This window comes from Ixodes scapularis, unplaced genomic scaffold, assembly GCF_016920785.2.
Source record: "Ixodes scapularis isolate PalLabHiFi unplaced genomic scaffold, ASM1692078v2 PGA_scaffold9__187_contigs__length_104089568, whole genome shotgun sequence".
NCBI lineage: Eukaryota > Metazoa > Arthropoda > Arachnida > Ixodida > Ixodidae > Ixodes > Ixodes scapularis.
This window is the reverse complement of record NW_024609884.1, coordinates 88,719,656-88,739,364: the sequence shown is the minus strand read 5'-3', so window position 1 is coordinate 88,739,364 and position 19,709 is coordinate 88,719,656. Positions and strand designations below refer to the sequence as shown.

Sequence of the window (19,709 nt, the reverse complement as noted above, 5' to 3'; positions counted from 1 at the left end):
GAAGGGAAGATCCACCTACTCGTGCGGCGATGTCGTGGCGGCGCTCTCAAGACGGCAGAAACGCCCGTGTCGTCGTGTTTGTTTACTTAGACAACAGTGGTGATTTCTAAGCATTTGTGTCCTCGAACATCGCCCGGATTTCTTATTTGGCGCATTTCATGCGTGTGCTAAAGTTCAAGGTATTACTGGCGCGTACCGTATGAAGGATGCGAATTTTCACACGTTTTCATCTCCGGAGAAAAGTGATTAGGGTTAGCAATCCTGAACGCTCGCAACGTCCGTCCGCAACCCGCGACGCCGTTAAAAGGCTGCGCCAGGCAAAAGCCGCTCATTTCTTTCAAAATGTGTGACACACTTGAGACAGAACTGTACTAGTCTAGTGAAGACTTTCCTCAAACTAAGCTTTATTTTTCATCTAACATAAAATAAATTCTTTTACAATGGAAGTTGTCTCATGGCATGTATTTTGGCCTGAAAAATTGATGTTTTGGTTATAGTGCAGTACCGCTTATAGTGCGGATTTTCGCGACTCCCGAGACATACATTATATGCGGTCTACACTGTATGTGCAAAGGTGGGTGACACTTTAAAGGAGCTGTGCAACAATTTCAGTGCTCTGCTTAAATAATTTGGGAGTTGGTGTCTTGACCTTTGCCTGCATGTCCTAGTGTTTATTTTAAAAAGTGACAAAGATTGAGGTTTTCGGCACTCCTCAACTCCATCACCATCTTCCAAGTCATGTGCGCTGTGACGTCAATGGGGGACGCGCGGGGTTCCGGTGAAGCTCTCTCTCTAGGGCCATCAGTGAGCAGCAAGAACTCGTCTGCTCGCGACCATGTGACCACATGCTATCGCAGCGTGATCAACATGGCAAAAGGAGGAAAGCTTCATCCGGGTCTGGCCATCCCTGTCCGGCTCTGTCCCCGTCCCCCTCCGGCTTCTGACGACTGTTCGCGGTAGCAGACAGAGCTGACGGTTTTGTTGACTTCGGATAGATGGTACCACATATAATAAAAGTTTTGTCGATGATACCAGGTTTTTTATGCATTTATATTTATGTTGGAACGACAAGATTTATAGAAAAAATACCTTTTATCGAGCAGGTATTTGCACAACTTGCTCTCTTTGTATAAGTCTCCCACTGATGTCATGCCGTGTAATTCTTATGGCCGCCGCTCGCGGCTGCAGGTGGGAAAATATTCTTTTGCCTCGCGATTATGCGGCGGAATCGCAACATTTTGAAGGAAGGAAATGTGTTTTCTGTCCTTTGTGACAAGGTAAATAATGTCAAAAGTAGAAGATGCAAATATTTTAAAGACTAAAATCGTTGCACAGCTCCTTTAAAATGATTATCAACGCGAGATGAAATACGAAGAGCCGGCTGGATGAATGAGGTCCTAAAGAGAGATGATCCACGTTAGAGCTGGTGAGAAAATATCACGCGAGTTTCGTGTCTTCCGCACTGTAGTAGGGTTAGGTTGAGGCAATGTTTTATCTTCACACTGGGCCCAGAAAACCACGAATATCCAAAGGATGTCCACAAATTATCCAAATAATAAACATAATTTTGCTATATTTTTAAGATATCCAATATCAATCAATTACTTTTTAGAGAACGTCAATTTGAAATATCTCTACAATGTCTTTGCTAATTTTTTTTTTTTTTTTTTTTCAAATTTATTTAGTTAGGTAAATGTCCAGAAGATGTTATATAACTTTCTGCCAATAAATTTTTGTTTTCACGTTTGAGCGCCACGCACCTTGCACTATTTGTTCGAATTCCACGTAAAAACCAAATAGTTAAGCTAAAACGTTTTCAAGTCTAGTCGGAAGATTGAAGACACTCCTCATACTGATATACCAAATGTTTGTATGCCAAATAATCATCCCTGCATAATAAAAAAAAAAAAAAAAAAAAAACTTTCAGCCTTTTTACTTTGGTGAAGAAGGAAGACCAGCGAAGCTGTACTATGGTGGGAATGAAGTAATGGCCAGCCGCAAGTCGGCAAGCCAGAGTGGAAAGACTCGAAAGGTTGCCGCCATCTACGAGCGACGGCGACAACCAGGCAACTAACAAGCCGGATGTCTGGTTGCCACCGTCGCTCATAGATGGCAATAGCTGTCCAGAGTTTCGTGTCATCAGTTGTTTGCTGATGGACACGATACTGGGTAAACTAGCCCTTAACAGGTCCACTGTAAAAGAGCCGGTTAGGGGTTACTTACATAATACATTCTGTGTTTAAAAAAACCACTGTATTTTTTATTTATTTTATTTTTATTTAGGAAATACTGTAGATGGTTTTCTACCATCCTGGCAGGAGAGGGTTACAACATGTTTATAAGAAAGGAGTCAAAACTATTGGATGTTGAAGCATTCACGCAGTCTGACGGCAGTGAGTTCCAGTCATCAATGATTTGTACAAAAAAGGAGTACTTAAATGTGTTATTTCTAGGAGCAGATTGTCTAACAATCCTGTACGATCCTGTACGATCGAACTCGCGTGGACTTGCACAAACCACTAACAGCCCGTTGGCACTCCCGGAAAATCGCAAGAGGGTAATTTCGACAGGTGCTCCCACTGCATGAGATCCCGTGCGACCGGGGCCTGATCAAATTAAAAAGCAAGGAACTCGCACTTGCAGCACTTGTGGAGTTTACTGGTCAAGCCGTCAAACTGGCAAGAATGCAATACAATGGCTTGTGCTCAAATCAGTCAAGTCAGCTCATCACGCGGCAAAGCGTGGTGTGTACTCAAAAATAGCCAAGGCGAGCATAGGAGAGGGGGAGATGAGAGGGAAAGAGAGAGGGAGCGAGGGTGGCGAGAGTAGCGGGAAAGCCAGAGAGAAAGTCAGAGCAGCTTCGGCGTCTGTTTGAACGTTTTCAACTAAACATGTTTTCGGAAAGAGCACAAGGAACTCAGCCTAGAGCAGCAAATAAATTTCCCCAAAAAATGTTTAAATAATTTTTAATCGTAGAAACGCAATTTAACCAAAACTGAAACTAACCTGCAACTTCACTGGTCCGCCATCTTGTGACGTCAGATGTTGTATAAACATTAACACATGGGCAGCTTGACCCTGTTTCGCTCAGCGTCGGAAGCAGTCGGAAGGCCCTCGCGACCGTCCGTAGGAAATAATGGACTACGATTCATCGAGCTTGTCTGAGTCGAGCAATGACCAGCAAATGTTTTAAGATTTTCAGTGCAAGATTGCAGACGATCCACCGTTCACATTTGATCCGCCGGCATCGCCTCTGAGGGGACCACCCGTGACGGTTGCATTCGCATTCTGCCAACATGTGGACCCACATGCCGCTTCAGAAGCAGAATGGTGTGAAAGATTCCGTTTGCTAGCACGACGCGAACGCTATAGAGCCAGCGTTCACATCAGACTGCTCGAATCCCCTTCCGTCACAGAGATTTCTCTGTCGGAAACCAATGAGATGTCACTCTGCTGCATTTCTTCGTGTTATTGCACCTCACAGCACATCACCAATTTCCCTACTCTCCATTGCCTGCTGCAAATAGCCTAAACCAGGCGCAATTCGCAAATGCACAGACACTCACTGTCACTACAATGCACAATGCCGTGGAGCGTCGTCTGCTTTCAAATACAACATTCGACGTCACGAGTGCCCCTGCTCATTGTTGCCAGTAGAGCGGCAGCCAGTGATTCGGAAGTGTACGCGTAAACTTGAAAATTAATTTTCTCGTAAGAAAATTAATATTTTTTTAGATAACTCATAGACATACTCAGGGAAGATCCATAGTAAAAATTTTATAAGATTTTATGACCAATATTTCGCCAGAGTTTTAGGGGCGAGGGCTGAGTGAGGGATGGCCGTTACCGCCACTCAAACTTTCGTTTTGGAGCATGTTCTTACGTCCTTCGTCGTTATGCTGCCACACTTGTACTGCTACTAATGGTACTACTGGTACAGTCCTTCACACGCACAAAACGGGATTGTTTTGCGGTTTTGTTTTCAAAGGAATTGGATAAAGAAAAGATCAATGCGCAGGCTTTTTCTTAATTATCTAGCATTCTTAATTATCTAGCGGCACCCGATACAGTGCTTGAAAGCTGTTTAGTTCTAGAAGCATCAAATAAAAATATTGACAGCAAAAAGTTGTCACCTTTCTTTCATTTGGGTTTATTTTAGTATGTTCACTTTTGCGACATTCCAGCGGCTTCAGTTTCCTAACCGGAGGTACTTCACAGAACTTCTCCGTCGGATGATGAGCTCTCATCCTCTGAATTTAAATCCGAAAAGAAGTCTGAATCGGAAGAGACAGTGCTCCCATTGGCACTACCACCAGAGCGGCCAATATGCAAACTGAGCATCACATGCGCGAAGCGTCCAATTTGAGAACTATAAATAGACTAGCAAAGCGAGACACTGTGCGAATATATTACGTTTAGAGTTCGCCAAAGACATAACAAATAGGAACGCCTCCTGCGGTGCGTGCAGTTTAGCGTTTAGGCGGGCACTTTCAAATGTGCAACCACTGCTGTAGATGTACGGCGATGACCGTCGAAGGGTTAAGGGGTAAAAAAAACTGCAGTCGACTGCACGACATTTGTCGGAAAATTTGTCTTGTACCGCAACGCTGACTGCAAGCAAAGTGATTTTCTTTTTACCGCCACTTTCGATTACCTTTCAGTCTAAAGCTGTGAAATCCCAAGTTTGATATGTCAAAATTATATTAAAAATATTTTCATGTCTTCAGAAAGTGGTGTAATGAACATCAAAATAATAGTCAAAATTCTTTTGAAAATAGACGTTGAAATAGTCACTGCCTTCCTCAAAATCCGAATTGCTTCTTTTTTAGCATGAAGTTCAGAGTTGTGAAAATAGAGATTATTATTAACTTAGATAGCACGAACGCCCCTGTTCGCTCGCTGTTAGGAGCAAGCGTAGTTGATTGCCGGCTGTGCGCCATGCTTCCCACCGGTGACGCCACGTTGGGACGGCAGGGAAAAATGGGGGAAAACTAGGGAAAACAAAATCCACCGAGGTTTTGGTATCAAACAAATTACTACTTCTTTCATTAACTAGAGTGAACCTAGGAAAACGAGCTAGCATTTCTGAATCAGGAAGCCACCAGCATTCAGGTGGTGCCCTTGGATTAGGTAGCTCAAAAATCAGGAGAGGTTGAATATTATGTATGAATAATAGTATACAATTTTAATTTCTTGTATGTGTGTTTGTTAAGTCTCATATTAGTAGGTTGCATAGCAGTTAAAATGATTGAAGTCTCTTGTGTGCATCATCTCTTTATGTAGGGATGGTGAAAGAAAGGTAAATATTAATTGAAAAACATTAACAAAAAGCAATATATGCACAGTTTGTCCTTCCTCCTTGTTCTCGCAACAGCACCAATGCAGTCAAACATCCTCGCGAAAAATCCCTAGCTACACCACTGGCGATTTCTACCTTGAACTCGACTGTGAACTTGTGAAATCAATTAGGGCCTCTTTGGTTTGGGACAAGACAACCAATACCTAAAAGTAACTTATGTGTGACAATAGATATGATTCGTTTTCTGCAGCCGCTTGTGTGAAAAACTGGCATTACTAGCACAATGCAAATGAGCCCTACAGAGTGACATGCAACTTGCTGGCAAATACTCCACTGTTAGATGATGTAGAAATTTTGTGCTCAATACATTCACAATATAGCCCCTTCCCCACTGTTCCCGTTTCTAGTTTGGGCCATACTATTTGTGCTTCTTGAAGGAAGGAGGGGTTGTGTTTTTATAACAAACAGTGAAAGCTATGATATGAACCATAGAGATTTTATAGAACAGGAAAGGGAAGGGGGGGGCAGTTGAAGGTTTTATATTAGGCCTTTGACCACTCCAACCAGAGCAACCACGAGGTAGGTTGACATGAACTTGATGAAACGGGATGAATACGAGCTTCCAAGCGACTACATCGAAGCCACACTTGTTTGCCATTTTTGTCGGGGAAAAAATTTGTATTGCCAGTGGCAACGGCACCGACGCCAAATCAAGCTGTTGAAATATTAATTGATACAATCGCATTCTTTTGAATTTAGCACATGTTTACACATCAATATTATTGATTTTTAGTTTTGAAAAATAGGAAACACTGCAAAATTAAGCACCGAATTTCAGAAAATTGGGGAATCAAACAAAAATAAACTCGGATAACCTCCAAATATTTGGCAAGAAATTAACTCAGAAAAAAACCCTTCGAATTTGACGAAAAATAAACTCCGTAAACATGGAATCCTACTTATAAGCTACGGCAGTAAATATAAGCTGCGCTTGTCCAGCCCGACAAGTTCTGTGCTGTACGCGGGGCTGACGAGGCATCAGAAGTGGAAATACAGTATAGACCACTTACAACGTAACCGCTTATAGTGCAGGACCGGGTATAACGCGGTTTTTTTAAACCACCGGTTCGCCTCCCATAGAACTCCATGTAATTACATACCGCTTAAACGCAGGCGCGCGAAGGGAAATACCGGTTATAGTGCGGTTTGTGGCACAGCCCGCCGACCGCGCCGACGACCGGAGCAGCGAGCACGCTTGCCTGTGCGACACTAGATAACGGCGCTGACGGCGGGAGCCGCAAGCGTTGCGCAAGCGGCACTCGCGGTGCAAAGAGGGTGCTCGAAGAAGCGGGAGAAGCGAAGAGAGAGGCTTCAGTTGCCCTAGCGACGGAGGGACGCACGCACGTGTCGTTCACGTGCGTGCGTCCCTCCGCTGCGTTCAGGGACGGCGCCAGGATCTTCATAATGGGGGAGGCAGTGGGAGGCAAACCAAATTTGAGGGGGGGGGGGGGGGGGGGGTTGCTCTGAGGTGCTGTCGCCCACGGGCTTATCGAAGATAGCTTATGCGGTGTGCTCATTGAAAAGGGAAATGCGGAGACACGAGAAGAAAGAGGGGAGGGGGGGGGAGGGGGTTATCACAGCAGGGACCTCGGCCCCCTGTGCTCAGACTCACAACCAAGTTTTGCTTCCCTTTCTGAGACAGTCCGTAATTCCCCATGACCTCGACTTTAACTAAGCTCCCCTTCGTTCACGTCTACGGTCTCCGCTGAGGATAAGCACCACAGAGCGGAGTACGGAGAGAAAAGCCAGCAGGCGTCACAAAGGGAAGCTGCTTTTTCAAAAGCGCTAGATAGCTTACTCGCCTGCGGTACGACTTCCAGTGGCTGGAAGTTAATAGAAAAAAAAAATAAAGGCATGAACGGCTCTAAAGTCTATAGACACTCGTTAAACTGGGTCTTCAAGCCGACGTCGTAGGCAATTATTTGTGTACAAAGCTGCTTCATCTTGGGGTGGCAGAAGAAATTTTAGGGGAGGCGCCCGCCACCCCTCGCCTCCCCTTGGCGCCGTCCCTGGCTGCGTTGGAAACCAACAACCGCAACGACAGACCAATAGCAGGTCGAGGAGAAGTGTTCGCGCGCGTTGCATGCCCGTCGCGACTCGCGGGCCGGCTGTTTCTATCCGCGAACATAGCGTCGGTTGTGATCAACGTTGTGATCGTCGTCGTAGACGGCGTTCATCTCATCGTTCCGCGTAAAAGCACTATCCTTGACTGTGAATTTTCGTTGTGTGTCGCTATGATAACCCAGCACGTACTGGAAGGGAAGATCCACCTACTCGAGCGGCGATGTCGTGGCGGCGCTCTCAAGACGGCAGAAACGCCCGTGTCGTCGTGTTTGTTTACTTCGACTACAGTGGTGATTTCTAAGCATTTGTGTCCTCGAACATCGCCCGGATTTCTTATTTGGCGCATTTCATGCGTGTGCTCAAGTTCAAGGTAATACTGGCGCGTACCGTATGAAGGATCCGAATTTTCACGCGTTTTCATCTCCGGAGAAAAGTGATTAGGGTTAGCAATCCTGAACGCTCGCAACATCCGTCCGCAACCCGCGACGCGGCTAAGAGGCTGCGCCAGGCAAAAGCCGCTCATTTCTTTCAAAATGTGTGACACACTTGAGAGAGAAGTGTACTAGTCTGGTGAAATAAAGACTTTCCTCAAAATAAGCTTTATTTTTCATCTAACATAAAATAAATTCTTTTACAAAGGTAAGTTGTCACATGGCATGTATTTTGGCCTGAAAAATTGATGTTTCGGTTATAACGCGGTACCGCTTATAGTGCGGATTTTCGCGACTCCCGCGACATACGTTATATGCGGTCTACACTGTAGCAGCGAGCAGAGCAGCTGCATTGTGTGCCCCTGAGAGCACTCACTCGGCTGCTCCACCGCCGAGACCGGATACTCAGAGTCCCAAATCTGTGAGTGCTTGATATTTGCCAGGGGAAGGGGCCACATTAGTGATGTTTTCTTGACTGATTATCTAGTGGCAATTGATTAACACAGAGAAACTTCTGAAATAAGTGGAAATTAACGGAATGTTCAGCATTCTGAAACCTTCATTAATTTGTCACATGAATCCCCTCAAACATAAGTAAATGTGGTGTTGTGTTCTGAATGATTGCAGCCTTTACTCTAAGAAAAACTAAAAAATAAACTGCAAAAAATATCAACTACGCGGCCAAACTAAACTTGATGTTGCAGTGCAGCAAAGCTCATGTCACGCTAAAATTATTTAATGATTCAAATAAATAAGAAATAAAATAATTACTCACTAATTAACAAAGACAGTTCCAAGCCACAAACGAAACTCACCACTGGCACACTGGCTAAGGTGTTCAACGTGTCAGTAAAAAACAAAACTTTGATCTATGGATGTCAACATAGCTGGAAGTTAATCGGTCATGAAATATGGCCACATTTGTCTCCGCCATCGCACAGCACTTTGGCCAGCCCTGTAAAGACCATTTCAATGTTTACAAATCCATGGCCCAACGTGCGATCTGCAGAGCCATGGCCAGCCCTAGGAGTGGCTGACCAGGGCGGTTGTCGAGGGTGCCATGCCGCTGCGCCCCTTTTTGATTTTTTTTTTTTTTTTGCTTTTGCTTTTTGATTTATTTGAACACAGTGCCCGACACGAAACTATACTCTGTTCACTCTTAAAGGGGCAGTGCAACGATTTTCAGACTTTGGCCAGTTAATTGCGGAAATTAATCTGCGTCACCCATGGAACGAAAAGCAGAAAACTGTATTTTCTTGCGAGCGCAAGTTCTTATTTTAAAAAAATGAAACAAATCGAAGGTCAAAGTGCCTCTCTACTCTCCACGTCGACTTTCGAGTGACGTACTCTGGGGGTCCACATAGTTTCCCCTTGGGTCCTCCCTTCAGAGACCAGCCGCATCCTCCGCGATTGTCGACTTTCAAAGGATTAGCCTCGTCGAAGGTCGCGGCGAGCGATGGACACAAAGGACAGTTTGCCACGGGGCTGACGGCGAGTGTAGCAGCGGAGGGGGACAGGGTTTGCTGACTTCCACGTACCCCCAGAGACGCTGTCATTTTAGTTCCCGTAGACATCACAAGCGGCTGCAGATCGGCAAATAATTCATTTTTTGCCTTGCGATTATGCAGCGGAATAGCAGTTTTTCGGGGAAAAGTGACACGTTTTTGGTCACTTGGGCTTGTATGAACAAAAAAAAAAGGCAAACTGGCAATTCTTTCAACATTAAAACCGTTGCACTGCCCCTTTAAGCTGAGACAGGAAGCTCCGCCTTCAGGGTGAGCTTTCTGCCCTTGCTAACGCAAGTGTGAACGCGCAGGCACGCGCAACCAATGCACCGCGGAAGCCAGCAGGCTCGCGCTGAAGGCGGAGCTTCTAGTTTCAGCTTAAGGGTGAACGGAGTATATATGCTCAATCACCGTTCATGTTTGGAATGCAGTTCTCGTCTGACAGAACGCTCGTGTTGGGCCACTACTCACATGTTTACTAACAATGTGATGTCGTACCTAGTACATAGGGGCATATAAAAAGAGGGGAGGGGCGGGGGGGCACTACGGTTGAAGTTCGCCCCGGGTGCTTCATGGTGTATGGCCGGCCCTGTGCACAGCATAGCATGCTCCATGTGCATCAATGCTAACAATGGTGCCACTCTCTTCTGGAATGGTATCTAGGAGCTAAGCTCAAGGGCATTAACATGCATCGTGCGGTAGCAAACAGACGTCTGCCCACATTGCAAGCAGCTGGAGTAAAAATTAAACTAATGACATCTGAGCCTGCAATACAAGCTTCTACTTGGTGCTTTAATGTATGCAGCTACCCCAGACCTCAACTTTCGTAAAACCTCGGCTCCTTGCGAGGTCAGTAGGCTAGCATGGAAGACGTGGAGCCAATTGAGCAGCAAAGGACACGCACTGGCTGGGAACACTCACCAATGCCCTCCCCGGTCTTGCTCGAGGTTTCGAACAGTTTGGCCCCAATGGCGTCCGCATACTCCAGAGCATCGCTCCAATGGACAGCACGAGGTCGGCCCTCTTCCTTGATCAGGTCCTTCTTGGTGCCACAGAGGAAAATCTGACATTTCTGAAAAGAACAAATATATGGGGCTTAACAAGAGGACGAGCAGACGGCTAGAAACAGCTGGCTTTTTGGGCAAATAACACACCATTCCAAAGAAGCTGTTGAAAAGCTCCCGCAAGCCGTGCCCAAGTGCATATCCTGTAAGGTCATTTTTTCTTATGCAGGTGCAGTTAGCGCTATTGAACGAGGCATGCTCAAGAGTAGCAAAATATGCTGGGTAGCACGAGCAGTGCGAACTGTCGCCAACTTTTGCCCAACAGAAGCATGGGAGATGCCCGCCATTTCTCGCTAGTTCAAACAGCCCGCAATCCAATAAAACGTGATCACCAGTCTTCAAAAAACAGCAGATCTAAAATATACAGTCACATTTAAGAGCCACACCTGTCACCAGTGGTACTCACAAAGCTGTCTGAAACACAGTGATGTCCAAGAGCCACTGACGCGAGAAAAACCTTGTGCAATGCAAACCAAGCATTGGTTAACAAGAAGAAAAAGGTGCCATTACTCTGGAGTGTAGCTCAGTGACTCTACAAGGCTAGATTGAAAAGTTCACCGCAAGGGGACTGCTTTTTTCCAAGTACTGTATTTACTCGCATAATGAATGCACTCACATAATGAACGCACCCCCACAACAGCCTTCAATATTTTGACATTTTCTTTCTTCTCGTGTAATGAATGCATTTTCAATTTTCAGCTCCGCGAGTCTGGAACTGCGTCCCACTTAGCTAGCCGGCTAGCCACCAAACCTGCTAATTTTCTTTTGCCGCCAAGCAGCCAGGCCAAGTCAAGCCAAGCCAAGTCGCTCTTATAATGGCTGCAATTGCGTAGTTGCGGAAGTGATCAACTGTGAAACCGAGCGGCACGGTGCGCACGCCTCGCGAACATAGGGTCGAGGAATTGCCCAGTGCCGGACTTTCTTCGTCCATTGGATGCATTGATGACAACAAACACGCCACCGTCTGTGATCTGCTTTCGAACAGTCATATCGTGAAAGTGGTTAGGCCTAAGAACGGTCGTGTCACTCTCCGTGCTCAGCGAGCTTTTTCTTTGGCAAAAGGCACGGCAAAAGCGCCCTAAAAAAGGTTTGCAATTTATAGAGCATGATTACAGTGTAGAGCATGATTACAGTGGCGCGCCCACAACCAGCCATGGGCGCGCCTCCGTCAGTGGAGACGTGCCACAGTACCCTGCCATCCATGTCATGTTGGCACCTAAAATGTCATTTCAGCAAAGTGTATAAATGCAAAAAGTTGGTATGGCTTCCCACAATGGAAGCCATACCTACGGCCACAGAGGAATTGATGGTGGCCTTAACTGACGACCCTGCGGACTTGGTCTCAGAGCCTGCAAGGATCTCCACGAATGACCCCCCAGTCGACACCCAACCCGACTGCATTGCAGCGTTCTACTAGAAGACGGAAAACCCCCGACCGCTACTTGCCTTAAGGTGGAGGAGTGCTATGTCGAACAATGACTGTGCGACCCGTGCTGTCACTAACAGTGACATGGCTGTCATCTGCTCCTAATCTACTCATTCCTTCCGTGCATTCTTATTTCTTTCATTCATTCACTAACATGCCAAGACGTTGAAAAGAGGCAGAACCCACATATAAACATTCAGCCTGCTTGAGACTTTGTCCAAGTCACTTCACAAAGGAATTCATATCTGGGAGAGAATTGAGAGGCCGGAGAAATGTTGCAACAATTGTGTCGAATGGAAAGGTGATCGAGGCTGTCAACAGTCATTCTAGGGACCTCGAGGAAGTCACCTCTGGAAGGGAATTGAGAGGTTGGAGAAACGTTAGACTGAATTTGTCAAATGCAGGTGATTGAGGCTGTCAATGGTCATTCTGGGGACCTCAAAGCAAGTCATCTCTGGGAGGGAAGTGAGAAGCTGGAGAAACGTTGGAACAAGTGCGTCAAATGGAGAGGTGATCGAGGCTGTCAATGGTCATTCTGGAAACCTCAAAGGAAGTCAACTCTAGGAAGGAATCAAGAGGCTGGAGAAACGTTCGGCTACCGTAATATCCTAAATCATCGCCGATCCCACTGCCACCTACAATTCATAAAGAAAAGTGGGGGTGGGCCATGTCTCGGTGGATGAGCACAAAAAGTTTAGAAAACCGTCCATTTTCCTGTACATATCTAGTGTGGCTGCACAAAAGATTGATTAAACTCAAAACTCAAAATAGTTTTATTGTTTTATGCAAGAAGTGCACATAAAAGAATGTTTTACTACTGCAAAGTCCGTTGCTCGCATACGCGAAATGAACACTGCCTATCGGCATACACTGCAAACGCTTGTACCATAAAAGCATGTTTCTAACACCGCTATGTTCTCCGTTAGTAATAAAAAAATGTCAACAAGAAAATAGAAAATCCAACCAGGCGACATGCGTACGTTCGTGGGCGGCTTGCTATCAATGCAGACGGCACCACGAACACAGAGCTTGAAATGGGACGCCTTATAAACGTCTGCGTCCAGCAAATCTTCAATTACCCTTTCTCCGCAGTTACATTCCAGGATATGGCGCGTTTGCTGACCTCACAATCCCTGAATGGGTTACTGCTTGTGTTATCTTTCCGACTTTTTGTTTTGTCTGAACAAACTTTTTTGTAAGCGAAACAAAATTTCATTCTGTTATCTCCATCATTTTCCTTTCACACGCATGCACTCTGACTTCGGGGTTGCAAAATCAGGGAGGAACAGTGTATTTCCATCCTTCGTTTTACTTTGTCATGGACGTCCTCCAACCGTAAGGTCTGTGGCCGTGCCATTCAGGTAGGATGAATGGTGCGGACTGCGGAGTCTGCGTTGGGGTACTTGTAGGGGTGAGCGATCACTCCGTTTTTTGGAAATAGATATTCACCCAAAAAGTGTGGTGGGTGATGACTCGGGGATGAGCGATGACTCAAGATCTAACAGTAAGAGTGTCGAATGGAGAGCTGATTGAGGCTGTCAATGGTCATTCTGCCCACCTCGAAGCAAGTCACCTCGAAAAGGGAAATGAGAGGCTGGAGAAATGTTGGAACAAGTGTGTTGAATGGAGAAGTGATCGAGGCTGTCAACGATCATTCTGGGGACCTCAAAGGAAATCCCCTCAGGGAGGAAATCGAAAGGCTGGAGAAATGTTGGATCAAGTGTGTTGAATGGAGAGGTGATCGAGGCTGTCGAGGATCATTCTGGGGACCTCGAAGGAAGCCACCTCTAGAAGGGAAATGAGGGGCTGTACAAACGTTAGACTAAGTGTGTCGAATGGAGAGGTGATCGAGGCTGTCAACGATCATTCTGGGGACCTCAAAGGAAATCACCTCTGGGTGGAAATCGAAAGGCAGGAGAAATGTTAGATCAAGTATGTTGAATGCAGAGGTGATCGAGGCTGTCAATGATCATTCTGGGGACCTAGAAGGAAATCACCTCTGGAAGGGAATCGAGAGGCTGTACAAACATTAGACTAAGTGTGTCAAATGGAGAGGTGATCGAGGCTGTCAACGGCCATTCTGGGGACCTCAAAGGAAGCCGCCTTTGGGAGGGAAATGAGAGGCTGGAAGAAACGTTTGACTACTGTAAGTCAGTCAAATGGAGAGGTGATAGAGGCTGTCAACAGTCACTCTGGACACCTCAAAGGAAGTCACCTCTGGGAGGGAATCGAGAGGCTGGAGAGACGCTGGAACAAGTGTGTCGAATGGAGAGGTGATCAAGGCTGTCAACAGTCACTCTGGACACCTCAAAGGAAGTCACCTCTGGGAGGGAATCGAGAGGCTGGAGAGACGCTGGAACAAGTGTGTCGAATGGAGAGGTGATCAAGGCTGTCAACGGTCATTCAGGGGACCTCAAAGGAAGTCACCTCTGGGAGGGAATCGAGAGGCTGGAGAGACGCTGGAACAAGTGTGTCGAATGGAGAGGTGATCAAGGCTGTCAACGGTCATTCAGGGGACCTCAAAGGAAGTCACCTCTGGGAGGGAATCGAGAGGCTGGAGAGACGCTGGAACAAGTGTGTGAAATGGAGAAGTGATCGAGGCTGTCAACAGTCACTCTGGACACCTCAAAGGAAGTCACCTCTGGGAGGGAATCGAGAGGCTGGAAAGACGCTGGAACAAGTGTGTCGAATGGAGAGGTGATCAAGGCTGTCAACAGTCACTCTGGACACCTCAAAGGAAGTCACCTCTGGGAGGGAATCGAGAGGCTGGAGAGACGCTAGAACAAGTGTGTCGAATGGAGAAGTGATCAAGGCTGTCAACGGTCATTCAGGGGACCTCAAAGGAAGTCACATCTGGGAGGGAATCGAGAGGCTGGAGAGACGGTGGAACAAGTGTGTCAAATGGAGAAGTGATCGAGGCTGTCAACGGCCATTCTGGGGACCTCAAAGGAAGTCGCCTCTGGGAGGGAATCGAGAGGCTGGAAGAAATCAGTCAAACGGAGAGGTGATGGAGGCTGTCAACAGTCATTCTGGACACCTCGAAGGAAATCACCTCTGGAAGGGAATCGAGAGGTGGAAGAAATGTTAGATTAAGTGTGTCAAATGGAGAGGTGATCCAAGGCTGTCAACAATTATTCAGGGGACCTCAAAGGAAGTCACCTCTGGGAGGGAATCGAGAGGCTGGAGAGACGTTGGAACAAGCGTATCGAATGGAGAGGTGATCGAGGCTGTCAACGACCATCCTCGGGACCTCAAAGGAAGTCGCCTCTGGGAGGGAATCAAGAGGCTGGAGAGACGTTGGAACAAGTGTGTCGAATGGAGAGGTGATCGAGGCTGTCAGTGATCATTCTGAGGACCTCAAAGGAAACATCCTCTGGAAGGGAATCGAGGGGCTGGAGAGACATTGGAACAAGTGTGTCGAATGAAGAGGTGATCGAGGCTGTCAATGATCATTCTGGGGACGTCAAAGAAAACCACCTCTGGAACGGAATCGAGAGGCTGGAAGAAACGTTAGACTACTGTAAGTCTGTCGAATGGAGAGGTGATAGAGGCTGTCAACGGTCATTCTGGACACCTCGAAGGAAGTCACCTCTGGAAGGGAATTGAGAGGCGGGAGAAATGTTAGACTAGGCTAGGTGTGTTAAATGGAGAGGTGCTCCAAAGCTGTCATTGGTCATTCAGGGGACAAAGGAAGTCGCCTCTAGGAGGGAATCGAGAGGCTGGAAGAAACGTTAAGACTACTGTAATTCTGTCGAATGGAGAAGTGATAGATGCTGTCAACGGTCATTCTGGACACGTCGAAGGAAGTCACCTCTGAAAGGGAACCGAGAGGCGGGAGAAATGTTAGACTAGACTAAGTGTGTCAAATGGAGCGGTGATCCAAAGCTGTCAATGGTCATTCAGGGGACCTCAAAGGAAGTCACCTTTGGGAAGGGATCGAGAGGCTGGAGAGACGTTGGAACAAGTGTGTCGAAGGGAGAGGTGATCGAGGCTGTCAACGGCCATTCTGGGGACCTCAAAGGAAGTCACCTCTGGGAAGGGATCGAGAGGTTGGAGAAACATTAGACTACGGTAAGTCTGGTCTGTCGAATGGAGAGGTGATAGAGGCTGTCAACGGTCATTCTGGACACGTCGAAGGAAGTCACCTCTGAAAGGGCACTGAGAGGCGGGAGAAATGTAAGACTAAACTAAGTGTGTCAAATGGAGAGGTGATGGTCATTCAGGGGACCTCAAAGGAAGTCACCTCTGGGAGGGAATCGAGAGGCTGGAGAGACATTGGAACAAGTGTCTCGAATGGAGAGGTGATCGAGGCTGTCAACGGCCATTCTGGGGAGCTTAAAGGAAGTCGCCTCTGGGAGGGAATCGAGAGGCTGGAGAAACTTTAGACTACTGTAAGTCTGTCGAATGAAGAGGTGATAGAGGCTGTCAACGGTCATTCTGGACACCTCTAAGGAAGTCACTCCTGGAAGGGAATTGAGAGGCGGGAAAAATGTTAGACTATACTGCGTCAAATGGAGAGGTGATCCAAAGCTGTCAATGGTCATTCAGGGGACCTCAAAGGAAGTCACCTCTGGGAGGGAATCGAGAGGCTGAAGAGACGTTGGAACAAGTGTGTCGGATGGAGAGGTGATCGAGGTTGTCAATGGTCATTCTGGGGACCTCAAAGGAAGTTGCCTCTGGGAGGAAATCGAGAGACTGGAGAAATGTTGAACCAAGTGTGTCGAATGAAAAGGTGATCAAGGCTGTCAGCGATCATTCTGGGGACTTTAAAGAAAGTAACCTCTGGAAGGGAATTGGGAGGCTGAGAAACGTTAGACTAAGCGTGTCGACTGGAGAGGTGATCGAGGCTGTACACAGTCATTCTGGGGACTTCAAAGGAAGTGAACGGGAGGGAATCAAGAGGCTGGAGAAACGTTGGAACAAGTGTGTCGGATGGAGAAGTGATCGAGGTTGTCAATGGTCATTCTGAGGACCTCAAAGGAAGTTGCCTCTGGGAGGAAACCGAGAGACTGGAGAAATGTTGGACCAAGTGCGTCGAAAGAAAAGGTGATCAAGGCTGTCAGCGATCATTCTGGGGACCTTGAAGGAAGTAACCTCTGGAAGGGAATTGGGAGGCTGAGAAACGTTAGACTAAGCGTGTCGACTGGAGAGGTGATCGAGGCTGTACACAGTCATTCTGGGTACTTCAAAGGAAGTGAATGGGAGGGAATCAAGAGGCTGGAGAAACGTTGGACCAAGAGTGTTGAATAGAGAGGTAATCAAGGCTGTCAACAGTCATTCTGGGGACCTCGAAGGAAGTGACGTCTGGAACGGAATCATTATTTTCGTGTCACGTTGCCTATGTCAAAGCAGAGGGCATGTGACAAAGACAATGTCTACCAGCTCACATGGAACCCACAGTGTGCAGTCCTCCTGCATTCATGAGAGCACCACTGAGCTTGCACTGCCAGGGTGTCTAGGAAATTATTATTTTGATCTTCCTGACTTTTCTAGGTTTTCCCTGACAATGTCAGGTGAAATTCCCTGACCACTGTAGAGGTGGTTAAGTACCGTATAAACTGGAATATAGGTCGAACCTGAATATAAGTCGACTCCCTAATTTACAAGTTGGAAAAAGCGAAAAAAAAAAGGGCTTTTAGGGCAAGAAAATGCAACTTTACCTTGGTAACAAAATTGGCCAAGTATACGGAAGGACGAGGAAACACGGCACATTTATTTAATTGCTTTGCACGCAGTAAAACAGGAAGTGAGTGAGCGTTACTACTCAGATTCTTCAGAACCTTCGTCCAACGACGAGTTCACTAACGCAATTCAAAGGGACGATGCCGTCCCTCTAAATTGTGCCCTTGAAAGCCCGGAAACACGAGCAACCTCGACGGCTTTCGTACGAATGCATGTGCTCGACAGGGCTCCATATCGTTTCGTCGAAACATGTTTCGTGGGCAACATTTCATGGACACACATTTCACTGACATATTTCATGAACATACGTTTCGTTGATACTGGGATGTTTTGTGAACACATGCAAGTGCAACGTTTCGTCGACAACATTTTTTGAAACTAATCTAATCTGAGGCCCAAGTTTGCACCAGACTTCATGGAAACCACCAAGGGTTTGGCAAGCTAGGCCCATTGAGATGCCGGCAACAGAGGCAATGTGCGCAGACAGACTCTTTGATGAAACATCGCAAGACGTGTCGAAGAAACGATCATGAAAACCTTTCAATGAAACAAACTGTCGATGGAGCGTTACAGTATACGAAAGAATCTGTTGATGAGACAGTGTTCAACAAACTGATGTCCACCACTCGGCAGGCCGTTTAAAACGCGGAACTCGCTCTTGCAGCTTTTGCTATGCTCAAATTCCCACAATTTACCTGTGAAACGTCGAAATATTATCACCACCATGAAGTTTTTGTAGTCTGTGTATGAATTTGAGTATATCTATCTGCCTCACCTTCTCTTCTCAAGGGTGGCTGCAGGAAAGAATACAAGCACGAGCGACTAGTCCTAGCAAGGGCTCCTGCTACACGACAGAAACAACGCCATTACGGCAACCATGGCAAGCAAATCAAGGAGTTCAAGTGCCGGTTGTTACTTGCAATCAACCAATTACATATGGAAAAGACTATGAATATAACTCTTGTTGACTGGTGTTTGCTCTTCACTGCTATTAATTGGATTGGTTGCCACGCGGTGCATGAAATGCACGATGCACGAGTTTCCATTCTGTGCTGTTGGTTCATTGCAGTGAACCAAATCGACGAATCAGCGTGCATTCGAAACTTCCCAGCATCCTAAACTCATAGCTTTTAGAAACTTGAAATTATTCATTATCTTCAAATTCTTGTGCAGGGTTGCACGAAGCATGGTAGACAATAGAAATCAAAATGATTTCAACCGTGGTTTTAAGCAAAATTTAAATAGTGATCTGAAGTACTCCAGTTTTACTATGATCCTTTAAATCATACTTTTTCTAAAAATAAAATCCTAAAAATTTTATTTACCCGTTTGTTTGTTACTTAATGCTTTTCATGCATTTATTTTGTATTTAATTAAAATGATACCCAGACAACGAAATATATATCAGGCTGAACATGAGCGAAATAGTATGGTATTCTGAGCAAATTGGAAAGGAGTTTTGTTTCTACATTTCATTACACTCGTTCAGTTCTCTGGCATCCTATGCAAGCAAATTGAAATGTGAGAAAGAAAACAAACACATGAAGTATCATCCACACAAAAGCACACAGACCAGCAGAGAGAGAAAAGTGAGAGAGAAAGAAAGAGGGACAAATAGACAGTCACAGAGAGACAGGATTATAAATCTAAAATAGATATTGCATTGGCCAGTACTATAATCATTGTACGACGAGGATGAGCCGAGGTTATCCCTGTCCCAATAATCGTGTCTTACATGAGCTTGCTGCTTCTCTTTTGAGGCCATACCACCCCGACCTTTTGAGACAATACCCTGACAAGTCGCACTCTAGGCGACTTGACACCGATGAAAATATCCGCCAGATGCGGGAACCGACCCCGGAACTCTCCAAGACTGGCGAACCAGAAGCTAGCCGTCAGCACAGCAAACAAATGTTAACACTTTCTACCACTCTTGATTGTAACTGCCACAAGGGTGAGATAAGACGTTTAATTATTAAATATCATCCCTAAGCATCTGGGGATCTGTGCAACTAACTGGGGACCTGTAGGTCAGCACTTTGCCTCGTCTTTCGAGGCAGTTATAAAACTAAATAAAGTAACTTTATTTAGTTTTGCCTCGAAGACGAGGCAAAGCGCTGACCTACAGGTCCCCAGTTAGTTCCACGGATCCCCAGATGTTCACACACTTGCGACCTC

The 19,709-nt window shown here is 46.2% G+C and overlaps 1 protein-coding gene across 3 annotated transcripts in view; it reads right to left on the bottom strand.

Annotated features, from left to right (window-relative positions):
* Positions 1–19,709, bottom strand: part of LOC8052455 (ras-related protein Rab-24) — a 71,117-nt gene that overhangs the window by 7,945 nt on the left and 43,463 nt on the right. For all 3 annotated transcript variants that reach the window (XM_029989116.4, XM_029989117.4, XM_029989115.3), the window contains exon 5: positions 10,281–10,431. In XM_029989116.4, the coding sequence (XP_029844976.1) occupies positions 10,281–10,431 (151 nt within the window). The remainder of the gene's footprint in view (positions 1–10,280; positions 10,432–19,709) is intronic.